Source organism: Poecilia mexicana, unplaced genomic scaffold (genome assembly GCF_051168715.1).
Source record: "Poecilia mexicana isolate PSO_F unplaced genomic scaffold, ASM5116871v1 scaffold_16, whole genome shotgun sequence".
NCBI lineage: Eukaryota > Metazoa > Chordata > Actinopteri > Cyprinodontiformes > Poeciliidae > Poecilia > Poecilia mexicana.
The window spans coordinates 21,277,656-21,295,257 of record NW_028263385.1 but is presented as its reverse complement, the minus strand read 5'-3'; the positions used below and the strand labels follow the sequence as shown (position 1 = coordinate 21,295,257).

At 38.8% G+C, this 17,602-nt stretch overlaps 3 protein-coding genes and 1 long non-coding RNA gene across 4 annotated transcripts in view; 3 read left to right on the top strand and 1 right to left on the bottom strand.

The window, feature by feature from the left end:
* Positions 1 to 7,412, top strand: part of LOC106931799 (tumor necrosis factor receptor superfamily member 11B-like) — a 27,263-nt gene extending 19,851 nt beyond the window's left edge. Inside the window, exons 4-6 of the mRNA XM_015010145.2 lie at positions 3,652 to 3,852; positions 5,874 to 6,092; positions 6,690 to 7,412. Of these exons, the coding sequence (XP_014865631.1) occupies positions 3,652 to 3,852; positions 5,874 to 6,092; positions 6,690 to 7,084 (815 nt within the window). The 3' untranslated portion in view covers positions 7,085 to 7,412. The remainder of the gene's footprint in view (positions 1 to 3,651; positions 3,853 to 5,873; positions 6,093 to 6,689) is intronic.
* On the bottom strand, positions 5,958 to 17,452 carry LOC148155079 (uncharacterized). Its single transcript, XR_015765730.1, has 3 exons — positions 17,363 to 17,452; positions 15,414 to 15,476; positions 5,958 to 6,046 (listed from the first exon to the last, which is right to left on the bottom strand). It is a non-coding gene; the product is annotated as an uncharacterized LOC148155079 (long non-coding RNA).
* Positions 12,799 to 14,840, top strand: LOC106931800 (uncharacterized). The gene is made up of 5 exons (XM_015010147.2): positions 12,799 to 12,908; positions 13,240 to 13,621; positions 13,717 to 13,896; positions 14,025 to 14,106; positions 14,205 to 14,840. The coding sequence occupies exons 1-5, from the start codon at positions 12,900 to 12,902 to the stop codon at positions 14,428 to 14,430; spliced, it is 879 nt and encodes a 292-aa protein (XP_014865633.2). The 5' UTR covers positions 12,799 to 12,899; the 3' UTR covers positions 14,431 to 14,840.
* Positions 15,639 to 17,602, top strand: part of LOC106931798 (F-actin-uncapping protein LRRC16A-like) — a 51,415-nt gene continuing 49,451 nt past the window's right edge. The window contains exon 1 of the mRNA XM_088014245.1: positions 15,639 to 17,602. Coding sequence (XP_087870371.1) covers positions 17,563 to 17,602 — 40 coding nt within the window. The 5' untranslated portion in view covers positions 15,639 to 17,562.

The window sequence follows — 17,602 nt, the reverse complement described above, 5'->3', positions numbered from 1 at the left end:
CGTACCCTGACATACATGAGAAGTGAGTCAGATGAAATATGGAACAGCTGTGGCAAGAGATGAGACTACTTAACCTAGGAGCTGAACTGAAACTACAAACAACTGGAACCAAAAGAAGAAACAGGACTGAAAATAGTCTAAAATACAAGTATCCAAGAAACATAACTCAACATGAGGGGGGAAAAAAATGGATGTTTTTAGACAATAGCCTGTGCAATTCCACTCAAATAAATCTCTCGCTTTCAACACAGTCCGGGCTTTCTCCCTTTGTCTCAGATTGTCTCCAGTCGATTTTTAACTGAGCCAATCAGCAAACAGAAGAATAAGTTGTGAACAATGTTGATTTTCTGCACTGTTTTCGAATCTGAAGTTTTATCAATGGCAGTAGAGGAAGGGAGCGAGGCCATTCAGTCCTGAGTTGGTCACGCCGCTTCCACAAACAGCTGCCTCATTCGGTTCAGGGCTTCGGCGGAGGGTAGTTGTTTGGAGCACAGTCAGTTTCCGGTAAGCTTCCAGGCGTCGAGCTGGCGCATTGCATACGTCAACGTTAGCAATTGGGGAAAATGTTAAACCTCAACACAGTCCACGCCTCCAGGAAGCTATCATTTGTCAGCACCAGGAAGCCCAGACCCTCTGTATGAATCAAATAGTGTAGGACAAGGAGCTGCTTTTTATCACGCTAGACAATAATGGGCACAGAGGCATAAATAGCAAACCTAAATTACTATAGAGAATTCAGAAAATAATCAGCTTAATAAACAATATAAAAGGAAACACAAGACAATAATAATCTAATCATAATATAGCAGAAATATATATATAAAAAAACAAACAAACAATGAAAGCAGAACCAAAGAATAAACTATGAAATTAATGGAAAGAAATAAACTAACATGGCTACATCTAAGAAATAATACATTTTACGTCCGACATCAGTCGCTTAGATAGTTCTCATGTATTTACAAGAGAACATTGGAATTCTCCCAAAGTGACCGATGGGTTCTAAAACAGTGGAAGGTCAATGTGCTTCCTTACCGAAGACAACAGTGTTTTGGGAAACACTGAATTCTGGCAACTTTTTGGTATCACTTCCCAAAATGTGTGGTTTCACTAGAATCCGGTTTTGGAGGTCTGCAGGCGATTCCTTTGACTTCATTGTTTGCAGAAGCAGTGCAAGTCATGTTGAATAATCTCAAACTAGGACAAAAGGGTCCCAATAACGTTTGCGTGTGATAGCATAAGGTGTAAGTATTTATTGATCTAATGTTTTCATTTTAACAATTTTACAAAATTTCTCTGGAAAAGCATCATTTCACTGGGTCATTATTTGGCATTTTATGCAGATTCTTTTTTTTTTAAGTATTAGTTAAGCATATACATCTCAGAAGCAATTTTATATAGAAAATATAAAAGGGTTTTCAATACCTTTTTAGAGTTTATTCTAAAAAACACATCTATGAAGGATAAAAGAAAAATTTGACAAAAATTACATTTTTAGGAAAAACATGTCAATGTCAGCGTCTATTTTAAATCACCTGTGTCATTCAGAAGCCTGTACTGTACATGCTTTGTCATCATCAGTGCAGGAACTATTTTCCGTATGCGTATCTGCAGGTGGTTTCTTGTTTTTGCGTAATAGTAAAAGCCTTGTGAGCGGGAAACGAATGAAGATGTTACATCAGATAAGAGCGCGGTGCCTTCCCACGCACTTTCAACTCTTTGGTTAAAGTTTTAAAATAAAAAGAGGAAGTGATTAAACCACTATGTCTGTTATGTCAGGTAGTCATGTGATCTGCAGGGGAAAGTACCAGAATCTTAAGACCATTTATTGTAATATTACCAACCAGGAACCCCTCATTAGCACCTGTAATTGGAGTTTCAAGCAACAGATTTTCATTTTGCAAGATAGGAAAATGGCATTAGGACTGCATTGCATGAAATGTGGGAAAAAAATTAAAATAAAAAAATAGATTTTCATATCTAGTCGGCATCCCTTTCGTGATACTTTTTATGTAAAACCATGATGATCACGTGTCATGTTCGCAACGTGGTAATATAGAAACTGCTACTACAGATACATTACAAGTTATAGAAACTATGTGGGTGTGATGAGGAAGACATGTCTGAGTCATTTTCATACAGTTACCCGTGGCTTTGATTGATGGTCACATGTTTGCGGGCTTGGTTCCTAGAACTACGTCAGATTAATTGATTTTCATGAGGGAGGAGATTTTCACACACTGAAAACGGCGGCTATAGATGAAAGGTTACCTAGTAAGCTATTGAAACTGACTCAGCATCTTTTCAACTTCATTTGGCTCAGCTAAGTGCTCCGCAGGGCATTTTGTGTGAAACACCTGCAGTGGTGCGTTGCCCGTTGTTTCGACATAGGCAGGCACACACAGGCCACAAAAAGCAACCTTTTAAAAGAAAAGTAAAAAAAAATACATTTCTTATGATTTGTTTTAATCTGGTCAATATTGCAGGATTTTAATGAAACGAACAGAGTGGACAGTTCTTTACAGAAAAAAAATCAGTAAATCACTGTTGATCCAAAATATTAAAATCCTGATTAACTCCTAACAACATAGGCAAATAATTAACATTTTTAGGAGGTGGATCACTTTGTTGTTTTTTTTTTTGTTTTTTGGCAATCTCTTTTCTTGCCTTTTCTTGACAACAAGAACAGGAGATGAGTCAGTAGTTCCTGTATTTAGCCGAGTGTAATCATTTGGGAGCCGGGGAGGCTTGGGTTCTTCTTACTACAAATCTACACAAAAGCACAAACATAGTTATTAAAAGAGAAATACTTCTTGTTGTGCCGTATTTACTCCACTCATGAATTGTGGCCAGGGGCAGAACAATATCATTTAGAGGGCCACACTTTGGAAACGCCTGATCTAACCTTGTCCATTGTGGCTCTGGTTGTATGATTCTGTTGCAGTCTGTAACAGATTTTCTTCTGTGATTGCTCCGCATTGCTTTGACCAACTTTGACCAGTTTCAACATTCTTTCTGAGAAAATATCGCCCGCAGGATGCTTCGTGACGCTAACGCCACTAAGTTGAATGGAGGGAGGGAGTGTTCAGATCGACGTACAGTGCTGGTTTTCTGTTACACTTAAGTTCAGTTTTGTTCTGATGAAGTGTCATATAAGGATTGGTAGGAAACTTGGTTTGACTGACACGTAGTGGTGGAGAAAACCTTTAATTTCCCCTTAGATTTTAGGGATGTCAGTATAAAACTGCAGGGCCACATTATTAAAGTTTTTTTTGCATTTGAAAAAGACTGTACATTTGATAGATCTGTATGCCCAAGCCAATATAATGAAATTTTGTTGGCAACTGTATGTCCAGTGCAAAATTGCTGGTCATATTTCGCCTGCTTTCTCTTATGTGACAGAGCAGTGCCAAACTGCTGCGAGTTCTCTCTCCTCGCGCCGTATTTTTCTTCCACTTGCACAACTGTAAGCTACGTGATGACTGACTGCACACATGAAATCTCATTAATAGATGACAAGAATCGAGGTTGGAACATGAAAAAGCGTGAACAGGTCAAATGGGTGCCTTTTGAGGTTGCTCATTGTTTGTTAGGGAAAGAATCCATCTGGTCAGTTTGAAATCCAAACAATTATTTGTGGATGTCTTGCAGGTACGCCTGAAAGCGACACCGTGTGTGAACGCTGCCCGGATGGTTATTTCTCTGCTGGAGGCTCCTCCACGTGTCAGCCGCACAGACTCTGTGCTGATTACGGCATGAAGACTCTGCGATGGGGAACGTCCACTTCAGACAGCCTGTGTGGCTCTCCTGACATCAAGGACTGCTCCCAGCATCACACTCTGTGCCACAATGGTGAGAACATAGAGGCCACAACGGATGTGAAAAGCTTTAGAACGATTCCAGCAAGGGGTTAGTTTATATCCAGCACGTCCCTCCTTTACACATGCATATGTAGGAGCGCTTAGAGTAGACCTCAATTGTCAACAACCTAAAATCATTCCGAGCTGAGCTATTTCAGACTTGTGGTCAATTTCATTCCCCAAGGCGGGGGATTTCCTCAGTCCGGTTTCTCTTCCAGATTCCAGGCTTTTTTTGCTAATTCTTGCATGTCTGAAAACCAGCTCTAGAGAGACCCACAAAGGGTTGCAATGAATGTTTATGGCGCTCAATTCAGAATGACCCCATGATGGATCAATTACCCATTTAACTGTCACATCCTCAAACACAATAACAAAGGAAACTGAGTCAAAATGAGACGCAAAATGAGCTTTTGGGGCTTTGTTACTCAGACTACAGCTATCATGGATGCTTAAATATATTTCAAAAGGCAAAGCCTCAAATATGATACTGAATTCCTGCAGCTTTAGAAATCACTCACAAGTCCAGACCCCGGCACACTCCTGCACCGTATGGAGAATATTTGGAAGATCATTCACAAAACTCTCAGTCCTCAACCAGAATGATGCTTCCCTCAAACATTCATTCACCAGCTGTCTTCCTTTAAAGCACATAGCCACAAACTGTCTGCAGCTAATCCTGCATCGGTCGGGCAGTTTGAAGAAAAATGTGAAACTGAGATCAGTGGTGGTTCCCAAAGTTGTTAAGTTTTGAGGGATTTCAGGATGCCATGACTGAAAACCACACTTACATCATCAGGGGAGGAGAGAAGCGAGCCAAATGCCTTCTTCATATTACTGTAAAATCAACCGCTAGGTTTGCAAAAGAACATTTTTTATTTTTTTATTTTTTTTGCTCACTCCGGAAACTTAATATTTGCAAATTGATCAGAAACCCACACATATGCACAGAAGCGCTTCATGACCTGCTCAAATTCATGAGTCTAAGCACAAAAATGTTTCCGGTTACTTTCAGCTCTGAATGTCATATGCAAATTGGGACTGTCCTCTGTGACAAGAACAGCTGCATTTTTATAATAGTCAAATTTAGTTGAACAAATCCTGCTGTTTGCAATTTTTAGTTTGCCTTTTAAGGTATTCTTTGTAGCCTCACACTTGCAGTTTTGTGCTGCTGGAACGTTTTAGTTTCCCTCATTAGACACAAGACTGAGTGGTTTTTCCAAATGGTATGATGTGTTAAAAACACGTAAGAACACAAGCAGAGTAAAAAAAAAAAGTCTTAACGAAATCTCTTATGTTCAGAGTCAGAATAATTATTCAAACTCCCCAAATTTTTGGTTTAAAGTAAATTACATTTTTTGAACATGTTTACTCTACCTGGAAGTAATATTTTAGAGATATAGACTGGGGTGATGTCAAGAAGACCTTCCATAGTCAGCAGCCTTGAAGCTAATCCACAAAGATCCTATGTGCAAAAGGCTGGCCAGCCTTTTTTTTTTTTAAAAAAAAGGCTTCATTACTGATATCTCAATGAATTAAATCCCAGTGATTTATTTAACTGATATTTAGCTGAGTGCATGTCATTTTTAATGTGCCATTTCTAAAAATCAAATGTGAATAAAAGCAGGTAATATTTCAATATCAAATTTTGTAAGACGTCTAATTTCCTATCAGATCTAACTTTATGACTGAAAGAAATTTATTTCAAGTATAAATCTGTCAGGAATAATTTATAGCTTAACAGTAATATGATTTTTGGTATTAAAAATGTATTTTGAAGAATACTTTCCCATTTCTCTTCATCCTTTTTTTTTTTTTTTTTTTTGAAGCACAGTTACTTAAAGCTCTGCTTAAATGCATTTGCTAAATGTATGGGACTTGCCATGGATTTGGCACATTTCTAATGAATTACAAATATAAATAAGAGGAAGACCACCTCCAAATATTTAGCAGGTAAGCATCCAGTAGCTATATGTCGTAATCCACGAATATTTTCTCTCCTATAATGCCTCCCAGATGCGACTCTGTGTGAAGAAGCAGTTTTCCAGTCTCTGGCGTCGCTGCGACTGTCCTCGGTGCCTCTGGAGAGAATCCTCGAGAATCTCCCTGGACAGAAGGTTGATCTCAAGAGCCTGGAGAGGCTGAAGAAGGCGTGCTCTCCTCAGCAGCAGGTCCTGCACCTGCTGAGGCTATGGAGAGAGCAGAACAAGGACAAGTTGTACGGCATCATACAAGGTATGGATTAGAAGCCTCGAAACATGTCTCATATCTAATCATTAACTTCCCTGGTGTAGAGATGGACAGATATCTTAAAATGACTGGTTGCTGTTTGTGGGGAAAAAAATGGAATCCTGGTCATTGTTTTGGACCAGGATCGAAAAGAGTGACCAGTGAAACGTTTTATTGACTATCAAGCCGCGTGGACAAGTTTAGACGAGGAGCAGCTTTGTTGCAACCACTGCTCAGTTCTGAAGATAATCATACATTTGCCTTTTTTGTGGGAAATATTTTCTTTTTCTTTCCGGTTTTTACCGAGCAGCTAGGAGAAATGTACGTTTCATGCCACAGAGAAACAGCAAGATGTGGTTTAGAAATGAAAAATCCTTGGATTGCCTCGATCAACTTAATAACTAAAGTATAAATAAAAAAAAATACTTCTTTTTTTTTATAGAATTTTTTAGAGGTGGTTTTTAATTTTCCTTGAAGCTATTTTTGTAGCTAAATTAAAAAAATACAAAAACCAGGAAAGCCAAGAAAATATGGAAGTATCTGCACACTTTTATTTCTGACTGCCACTTCTTCATAATAACATTGTCCCTGCATTTTCCCCAGGCGTGAACCACTGTGAGCGTAAGGTCTCCCGCTGCAACGCTCTAAAGAACCTGACCGTAGACGACCTCATGAAAGTGACCAACAGCCTGCCGGGAGTAAAGGTCCAGGAGCAGGATGTGAAGGCCGTGGTCTCCACCTGCCTGCCCAGGCAGTACCTGCTGCAGATCCTCCACCTGTGGAAATCTGCAAACTACAACCTGGATCTAGCCAAAGGTCTGACTCGTAGTCTGAGGGTGCTGCGCAGCCAGGAAGCGCCGCGGTATCTCGTCAAAAGCCTGAAGAAAATCAGCCGCATCATAGGGACCACGTCAGCGCACAAGAAGTACGAGAAGATGTTCATGAGCATGTTTCAGGATGAGTCGTGCTTCAAAGCTCACAAGCAGCTAAACGAATGAAGTCGTGAGACGCGCAAACATGAAACTATGCAGCCGACAGCATTTCGAAAACACAAATGCGTTATCCGACTGAAAACACGTGAAAAGATACATACGAAGCAAAAGAACACAGCAGCCATTGGGCAGAGGAAAACGTCATTTGTGAGAGAACGGTGTTGGATGAGGAAATACCAAGCAAAGCACATTGAGTACAGAGGAATAAGGAAAGCATACAGAACGTATTTTGTTGCTCTACAAATAATCCCACAGGCAAATGTTGTCATCCAGGATCTAAAGTATCAATGTGTGTAGGGATGAATCTAATTAGCCTGAAACAGGAAGAAAAGAACTCCCACAGCTAATGTGTTCTCACATCTGTTTCCTAGAAATATTTTCTTTTTTTTTTTAACCAGAGTCTGTTAAAAATTAAGATCTAGTTAAGATGTAAACAAGAGGCTGCTTCACAAAAAAACAAAAACAAAAAAAGGCCGAAGATTCTGATTTGTACTTATTAGAGCTTTCTCGCTGTTTGAGAGCAAGAATTTGATTTCATAATGAAATACATTTATTTTCCTCAGCTGTCCATTTTCATTTGTTCTGGAATGCTACACAGTAAAGCTGATTTGTTTTACATTTCTTTTTTTTTCTTTTTTTTGGTCAGTTATATGAATGTATAAAGGAGTGCAATTGAGTGTTTTCTTTATTTAAATTGTAATTTTACTTTCTTAAAGTGTAAAAGCTTGTTTTTATTATTTTTTATCGTAAATACTGGATTCTGAAATGCTGCAAGTCCCTGAAGTGATATGTTTTTATATTTTGTTTTGTCACTTTTGTATTGGAAGTAGATGGTCTGTGTTGTATATATATATATACATATGCCTGCCTGTTTCTCTTTAAGCTTGTTTAACTAAGTTGTGAAGATTTGTAAAACTCTGACGACAGTCAGTTTGTAAAAAAGTCTTGTTTTATTATAAAAAAAGCATTGAACAGAAAAAAAATGGCCTGTCTTTGCTTTTCTGTTATCAACGAAAATCCTGACCTAAAGTGATCTAATTCTTTACTTTCAGCTTCCGTTTTTCTCTTCAGACTGTCACATGCTTCAATCGCTCTATGGCCTGGATTTAGAAAAACTAACCTACATTGGTTACAAGAGAGAGAAGTGAAAGAACACATTTATGTGAAGCCAGAAGAACCTACCTGGAACAGAAGAGGTGGCTGAAGGTTTTGTCTTCCTAACATCTACAGCGACATTACAGTAATTAAATCCACCTTCCCACTCAGATCTAAAGAAACTCATAACCTTGAGACGTGTGACCAAAACCGTCTCAAGGTTTTGGTCACAATGTCAGCACAAGCTGACATTGTTGGAGATTTGTTAAGGTCGTCGATGTCAACGACACTAGCAGGGAATTGAATCGTTGTGTTTCAGCTCAGGACCCCCAAACTGACGGAGAGCCAAAGCCCCGACGACACTGCTCAGAGAAATGGGAGGGAAAACCTTGACAACACAATGTAACTCCAAGTCAATCACACCGCTGCTGGGTTCCTGTCAGGATCTTGTGTTGTTTTGTTCTGTGTTTTTCTTTTTCTTTTATTTTAGCTTCTTGTTTTGATTAGCTTAGCCTCGTTTCTGTTTCACTTTAGTTTGGTCCTTAGTTAGTAAATCTAGTTTATTATGTTTTAGTCCTTGTGTCTAGTTATTCTTTGTTGCCTTTAGTTCCCCTGTTGTGTCTCCCTCACTCCCTGTGCCGTGTTTTCGTTCTCTCCTCCGTCCATCGTCTTCATTTCCTTGCCTTCCTGGTTCCTGCTCTTTGTGTTTTTCTCTGACTGATTGTAAGTTTTGTTTCATCGTTGTTATTTTTTTCCATTATACCTTCTCTGCCTCTCTGCATATGAGTCCACTTAAAACACAACACTTCCATGTAGTGTGCAAGTGTCATTGCAGAAGATGTGATTAGGCCACATTTTCCAACATTCTTTGTGCTGCAAACATCACCCTGTGTCTCTCTCTCTCTCTTCCTCTTTTCTCCCCCTCCCAATACATCAGAGCTGATCAGATAAGAACTGAACCCACTATAAAGGGACCTGGGAAGAAAAAAAAAAGCCTTGTCTTTTAGAGTCAACTTCCAACAAAGACAGTTCCTCTCCTCTTTTGTTGTTTGGAAGAAGCACTGTTAAAACCTTCGAAGAGCACCCTGGAGAGGTTTTAAAGAAAGTCGTACGTGTGTCCAGCTATTTTTAAAGTTCTTACATCAGCCAGAGCTGAGATCCGGGAGACTCGCACCGTGTCCAGCTCACTGTAGAAGCCCCTGGAAGAGGAGCCTGAGTCTACAGAGCCAGTCGGCGATTCTTCCAGCTGTTGATCCTTCTTTTGGACCGGTCCCTGGATATCATGTCTGAATCTGAGTGAACCTGATCAACTCTCAAAAATACGGTCAGAGCTTAAGTGATTTGCATCTTGTGCAGGGTTGAAAGAATCCTTCATTCTTGCACAGCTTCTCTTTCTCTTTTTCTCCTTCTCTTCCCCTTTTTCCCCACTATTATCCTCTTGCCATCACAAGTATTCATTTTGTTGTGCAGAGACCAAAGTCAAGATCCTTGGTATAGCTCTAAGTTATGCCTGAGGACACAGTCAAGTTGTATGACTCTTTGTTCCAAAGTGGTGGGCAGGTCTGAGACCCTCTCTCCTTTTGTTTATTCCTCCTCATGTCTCTCGTGTGACGCTGAGTTTAGTAGCATCGTGGCTCTGCTGACCTCTTTCTTTCCTTTTTTTTGTTAAATTAATCAATTTCTTTTGAAATTATTATTCAGCACTCTATTTCATTTTGTCATTCATTAATCTGATTTGATCCCCAGTTTTCTTTTCCATCAGAAAACTTTGCATTTTGATAGTGAGAGAGATAGTGTTAATAAATTCGCAGACTCAATAAGTGTGTCGGTGACCATTCCTTGTCCGAAGCGTTTCTTCTGTCCGGTGGTCTGAATTCATTCCTTCTCGAGAGACTGAAACGCTCGACTTATGATTCCATTCAAATGAACAAACGTGAACATCCAAGATGACACATGAATGTGAGATGTGGCAAGAAGGTCTGCCATTTGTTTGTTTGTTTGTTTCTCCACTAGCCATTGCTGTAACAATGGCTACTCCTCCTGAGGTCCACATCATAAAAACATTTATTGCAAAATAGCAGCTACACACACTGTAACTCTGTAGAAACATGAATTCATAAATGCACAATTATCAAACTTTAAATAATAAAATAATTAAGTTATCACTGAAACATAACGTATTTCATGATTATAACACTACATAGCAAAAGTAACTAAGCAAGGCTCTTTTAAAAGCTCTAGCATTTGTCACATTCACAGCAGATGAAGGGAGTGCGTTCCATGTCGTCGTTCCTCTAAAAATAACAGCCTTTCGTCCAGCATTCCTGTTACATGGTGGAAGAGTAAAACAAACTTTTAAAGCATGCCTTGTATTGAAATTGTGTAAAGTTTGGCTAATTAAACATTGATTATTTAAAACAATTGGTATCTCAGATACTACAATATTTCTAAAAAAAAGCCTAAGAGGGTAACTTCCACATGCTGTGTCAGCATGGAGAAAGCAGGAGAGATGGAGGTGGAAGTAGGAGAGCAACAACCCAGCAGCAGGACAGTTACTTCCTCCTTTATGCAAAGAAGAGCAGGAAAGAGCCCTGCAAAATGACCTCCAGCAGGAGGTCACTAATGTGCATGTTTCTGTTCAAAACGTATCGACTAAAACCCCCACAGAAGGGCTTGAGGCATCAACGATGAAATGGGAAGATTCTGATGACAAATTTATAATAAAAACTTTATGCGAATCAAATGCAAATACTTGGTGATGGACGTTACCATCCTGTAACATACCTGTTGAGATTTGGTGCCATTTAAATAAACCCAATTGAATTCAGTTAAATGAGTTCTAATTTTATGGTTTGACCAGCTGGCTTCTTTGTTGTCAGAGTGTTGATGGCATGGTTGTTTTATTAATGAAAGGGAAAGAGCCGATTCATTTCCTCTTCCAGTGTACTTTTTTTTTTATCTCTTCAAAGAAGGATACTGGTCACTTACGGTCCACAGGGGAACCTCCTGTGCTTCTGGTGAAAGTGAAAGAAACACTGACAGGCCATGATCAACGGGAGATTTTCATTGAAGTAAAGCATTGCACCGACTTCTTGGAATGTAGAAGTTAACCGCATCCTTGGGGGGAAATTCGGAACAAGTATCTGCTCCAGCCCAGAAGAAGAACAAAGATATTCTGTTTATCTTGCACCATCTTTGTTCAGACACAAAGCACTAGGTGTCATTTAATTATATCTATATGATACATCATCTAATTAAGTTCTGCTAATGTTCAAATGGATGTTTATGTGTATATCAGTAATTTCTTGTGAAAATCTTAATTATGAGAACAAAACAGGCTAAAGTAAAATAGGCAAAACCGAATCGATAATTTGGCAAGTAGGTAGAGGATGAGTTTACATTTGACTCTTCTAAGTGCTATTAGACACACAGTTCTAACATTTTTTCAGCTGAATCTGCAATGGAAGTTTCTGTTATTGTAAAAGGTGGATTTAAGACGTTTTAGTAAAGAAAGGGGTAAAAAAAAAAAATCCTTATACTGATTTTAATATAAAAATTTAATTTTGTGAAAAAATAATTAAGTCTTTTTATAATCAGAACATTTTAGGGGAAAAAAACATAGCTAGGTAGTTAAGCATAGAATATCACAAAATGTCAAGCAAAGCATAAAATTAGTCTATTCAGCCAAATTGCACTGACACTGCATGTCAGTAGTATAGTGCTCTATGAATACAGGAACTGATGACACGTGTATGCGTCTGAGTCACCAGGGACTCACATACCCAAACTTTTCAAACTCAGCAAATTGTTCTACTATTCACACCTCTGAGTCACTGACGTGTTCTTCAAAGAAAAGCGGGAAATTATCAACCTCGTTTTCTCCAGTGAGCAGAAAATTATTATTCAGGTTTTTCAAATGTTACAAAGTGGAGTAAAATTACACGTAGTCATGCAGATGTCAGAGAAGAGACATTTCCTGAAAGCTGGGGAAGCAGGAGTTTTACAAGTTGTGCAAAAAAGTATATTTGCTTGAAAACTTTTGCTACGTCTTTAAGCAACTTCAGCAACTTGCAAACCATGCGTTGAAAAACAATGCCTGTGCAGTTATTGAATTTAAAGAGCGGTGTTCATTTTTACTTCATGTAATTCAAATGTCAGTCAATTCATATTATGTAATGAGATACTTTCACCTTTTGTTTTAAGGAAGTGGCCAGCACATTGAGAAGAGCTAGATAAATGTGAATGTGAATTAATCAGATAAAAAAATAATAATTTCTGCCTAGGTTTATTTAGCAGGTAGTTCAGCGTGCATCGGCTTGTAGCCAAGCTAATTTAATTTAAGTCTGAGTCTTTGACACCACCACCACACTGATTGTCATTATATTTTATTTACTTTCCTCATTTTCATGAACATGGGAGAAACATGTTTTCACTAGAACTACAGCATGATTCAATGCTACATGCCATCAAAATGAAAGAAAATCAGCTTTTTTAAAATGATTTTCTGCTACTTAGTCACACGTAGCAGTCGTGGCTGACAAGCGTATCTTAGCAACCTGATTTACATCTCTGTGCGTGTGCGCATCACATGGAACCAGATTGACCTTTCAACGTAAGCCGATCAAAAGATTACACCACAGACAAACCACCTACGCAATAACTTCCTTATAAAAAGTCACTCAATCTGCTCCCGATGTCAAATCCACTTTAAAGAAGTGAAGACATCATGAGCATGGTGAGTGTCTGAATAAATAGCTTTAATAATGAATGAAACTCAAATATCTTTACTTGAACTGATGCCAAAGTAGAGATTTTTTTTCTCCAAACCTTAACAAACATGACAGAGCATTTTAAATGAAAAAGGGCTGGTTACTCATGTGTTTATTTAACTGATTGAGAGAGACAGCATGTATTTTTCAAAAAAAATCTCAAAATTATGTTTTAGAGGATGGCTGTGAGACCTGCAGTAAGCTATGTTTAGAAGAAAATGGCATTACCAGGGATCAAAATGAACAGGATGAGAAATGAGTGTGTCATTTCTCACCCTTTAATAATTCTCTCCTCAGCTCTACCTGTCAGTCCTGCTCCTGTTCCCTGGCATTCTCTTGTGCGCCGCAGAGAATCCCACCTACGAATACCAAGACCGGACAACAGGTGAAATTCTCCAGTGCAAACAGTGCGAAGCGGGAACTTACCGCGCCGCTCACTGCACTGCCACCAAGGAAACGAAGTGCGTACCCTGTCCGAGTGACCACTACACGGAGCTGTGGAACTACCTCAACAGGTGTCTGTACTGCAACAACTTCTGCTCACAGAACCAGGAGGTGGAGATTGAGTGCTCTGCAACCAACAACAGAGTCTGTCGTTGCAAAGCAGGGTTTTACATGATGGAGGACTTCTGTGTCAGACACACAGAATGTGGCCCTGGACATGGTGTTCAGGCTATAGGTAACGCCAGCTTTATTACACATAGTCAGGTGTTAATATGAACAATTAGATTATTTCCCAATTCAATGTAATGACACTTTTTTTTTCTGTCGTAGGTACACCAAAAAACGACACCGTGTGTGAAAAATGTCCCAAAGGGAATTTTTCCAGCTCATCTTCTGCCTCGGATCAGTGTGTAAAACATCAGGTCTGCTCAGGGGAAAACGTCATGCTCCTCCAAGGCTCAGCGTTCCACGACACAGTTTGTGGCACCTGTGAAAGTCTCGCAAACGGAGGTAAGGACCTTGAGTCTGGAATGTCATATGACTCAAAACTCTAATGAAATTCACAGAGTGGGTTAGTAAGTTTTGGTAAGGCGAGACATTTAGACTTTAATCGAAACATCTGGTATTCTCATCCACAGGTGATGACCTCAGAGCAGTCCTGTCTGCATCACTCACTGGGAGCAGGATACCAAGAAGAGATTTAAAAAGACTTATTCACAAGTAAGATCACACTTAAACTTTTCTGCTATGACATTTTTCATCTATTATTTGCTCTTTTCTTTAAAGCTTAAATCACCTTTTTTCCCCCCCTACAACAGGATCATTCATAAGGATCAAGAGGATGATTTCACCGGAGACTCAGCTCTACCAAAGCAGAGAGGCCCTCTTGTAGATGTGATCAGAGTGTGGCTGGCCCAGGCTACTTCAGAGCAGCTCAAAGAGCTGGCTAAAACCATGAGGAATTCCCAGTTTAGCTCCATAGGAACTAAACTAGAAAGCATCTTTGATGAAATTAAGCAGCGGAATCCTACCTGCAGTTTATAAAACCCATGTGGGGAGCCTGTGCTGAACTTAAACATCTTTTCTCGTAGTGTGTGTTTACTGAACATATTTTTTTTTACAGAACTCTTAATTTTGCAATCATGTGCAGCATTATTGGGAGCAACAGAGGTTATCAGTATTACTAAATGTTCTTCATGTCTCCATAGGCTGGAAAAAAAACTGTTCATTCTTTGTTTTTGTTTCCTGTATGATGGGCCAGGTTGCCATTCATAGCAGCGTAATGACGTTTTATGAATATCCCGGTGAAGTACTGAACTATATTTGTGTCAAAAATAAGCTTTAGAATGTTGTGAAAGGAATGTAAAATGTTTTGTAAATTACATGAAGTCAAACTGAATTTATAAACTGTTCTCGTACGGCAACAAAAATAAAGTTCAAGTTGTTTTAAGTAACTCAGGAAAGTCCTTATGTTCTTAATAATGTTTAATGAAACATAACTTTCAACAAAACTTCCTCATCAAGTTTATGCACATCTCAAAATATTAACTTTCCTTTACACAAGAAGAAATTTGACCTTTTGGGAGTTTGACTCAATGGATAACAGGAAAACACCCACCTATTCAGATGAGTTCCTTATTTGACTATCTGATCGCAGAACTTCCACCATCAAAACTCAGCAACAGAAGTGAAAACATAATGAGTCAGATAGTTATGTACATTAGGGCTTTAGGAATGAATGAAACTGTATCTATTCATATTTCAATTCACAATCTAACAGTGTTTCTGTTTTGAACCCGAATTAGATTTGTAGTGACTTTTTACTATGGAGTTATTTGCATTTTTCAACAATGAGCATCAGTCAGGATAGAAGCTACATGACAGGTTTGATCAAATCACAGGAAGCTCACTATTTCCCTATAAAGATATCGGTTTTTATTCAGATAACATTTATCAATGTTGTGTCAGTGGAATGAAATTATGAAATTATTCTAAACACATTTCTTATTTTCATTCAAATGTCCTACCTGATTATCCATGCAGGGTGTTTTCTGTCTCCAGTGGTCCTTATAGGGATGCACGCTGTTTGTCTGTTAGCAGAAACAGCCATGAAGCTAAGAGAAACCTAAATTAATCTAAAATATGAAATGTAGGAGGACACAGGAGTACTCAGAGAAAAAACAGACACAGGAAGAATGTGCATACTCCATATATAAAGGCCCTGGCCTGAATTTAAAAGTCAGAACCTTGTTGCCGCAGGGGAACTGAGCATTTAGCTGCAACACAATGCAGCCCATTTCTTTTTCACAGATGAAGAAAAAAAAGATCAACTCAAGCTTAGTTCCAACTTGGTGCAGATATTTCCATGACGTGATACATTGACAATAAAACAAGTCATGAGTAGTTCCAAAATGTTCACTTTTATGTAATAAAAATAAGATATGCAGGAGTTAAATACCTTTACTTGTTGAAGTTGACATGATTTCCCCATTTATATCCATAAAGAGGAATAAGACATCCATTCATCCCTGCTTAACCTTACAGGACTGCTGGTGTCCATATATCCAGTGGCAGAATAAAAAAAATACTGAACTATAATTTGTATAATAGTTGTTGGGAAATGTAGTGAAAGAAATGTCTGAAACGTTAAACAGCTCACGTAAAGCACCAACATGAAGTTAACTTTGTTTTCACCAAGTCAGCTCTTATGTAATTGTAATATGTGGACACAAGGTGGCGATGTTTCACTTCTCTAGAGGTACCGGAAGTATATGCTTCGAGAATTTGGTATGTTCATCATTCACCAATCATTGTGAAAGTTGAATGCCAGGTTTGGTTTGATCCAGGAAAATCAACAATTTAAATGAAGGTATCATAATTTTAAAACTTTTTCAGCGGGATTTTGGTAGACATGATTTCTGCTCCAGTCCAGTTTCCTACTCTTAGATGCGTCCAAAAAACAGAAAGCCATGCAGTGTTTGTGAAAGTCTATGTTTTCTCCACATAATGAACCCTACTCAAAAGGATTTACCTAAACTAGAGTAATGCAGATGATAAAATATTATCCCAAATGTCATTCACGCCAATAAGACTCTACAACTTCGTCATCAATCCAGGGAAAATAGGTGTTGATCTAAATAGTTTTGTCAGCCTAATTGTGACATGCGAGATAAAACTTGTATTTTTTTTTTTTTTTTTTTTGGAAGGTGTGTGTTGTGTTATATCTGACCTAAAACTAACTCAACCAACGAGCAACAGGGCATCATAAAGTCAAAACATGGTCATAGTGTGAGGATTTGGGACTGATCTGTTTCCTCAACACATGGACAACTGAGTTTTTTCTAGGACATTTTTGACTTTGTAAACTCAGAAATTTCTTTTTCTCTTTCTTTTTTTTTTTTTTTTTTTTTTTTTAGAAAATTTCTAAGATAATCTCAAAATTTTAGGGGTTTTTTTCAGAGTAAATTTCCTCCTTTTTATTCTACAATGGCTGTGATTAACCGTAGTAGAGGACCCTATGTTTCTTTACTTTTGGAATATACAATAATTTCCTAAATAATATTTTAAGGATTTACTGTCAATTTCTATTCCTAGGTCTTGGGGTCAGTAAGCTTACATAACCGCTAGGAGTCACTGTTTCACAGAATCCACCTATGTAGACGTCTCATTAATAACAGTCTGTCACCACCATCTTCGACGCCCCCTTCTGCCACGCCATGACGCCCCAGCATCGCATCGGCTCCCGGCTGTGGCATCACCGAGCGGGGAGGGGCTCCGTTCAATACTACTGGTTTGCACTGTAATACCGACGGCTTTCCGATAGGGCCACGGAGGAAAAGATGTTTCAGAACAGTGGTCCTTTCATGCACCCGAGGCTCCGGGCTTTGATTTGATTTAAACAATACCTCATTTTGTTGTTTTTTTTTCCGCCTTTGTTCATATTATAAGACCTCGGAACGGAGGGAATTTTACTCACCGAGAGGAGATGCGTCCACCAAAACGCGGATACATTGTCCGGACAGGAGCGGAGGAGAGGAGCATGTAACTGGGAGAACCGCACTACCACCACCTGACACTTCTCTTCCCCTCTCCTCATTATTCCCCTCCAAATTAAGGGCTTCTCCATGTGTTGACTCAGTTCTCGGCGCTGTTTGGGAATATCTCTCTCCAGAAAAAATGAGTGAAGAATCGTCTGATGTTCCTAAAGAGCTTCTGG

Bases quoted from the DNA above. Each gene is read 5' to 3' on its own strand.
- LOC106931800 (XM_015010147.2), top strand. The intron at 13,897-14,024 runs GTAAGGACCTTG...TCTCATCCACAG, and splicing joins TGAAAGTCTCGCAAACGGAG to GTGATGACCTCAGAGCAGTC. The intron at 14,107-14,204 runs GTAAGATCACAC...CCCCTACAACAG, and splicing joins TTAAAAAGACTTATTCACAA to GATCATTCATAAGGATCAAG.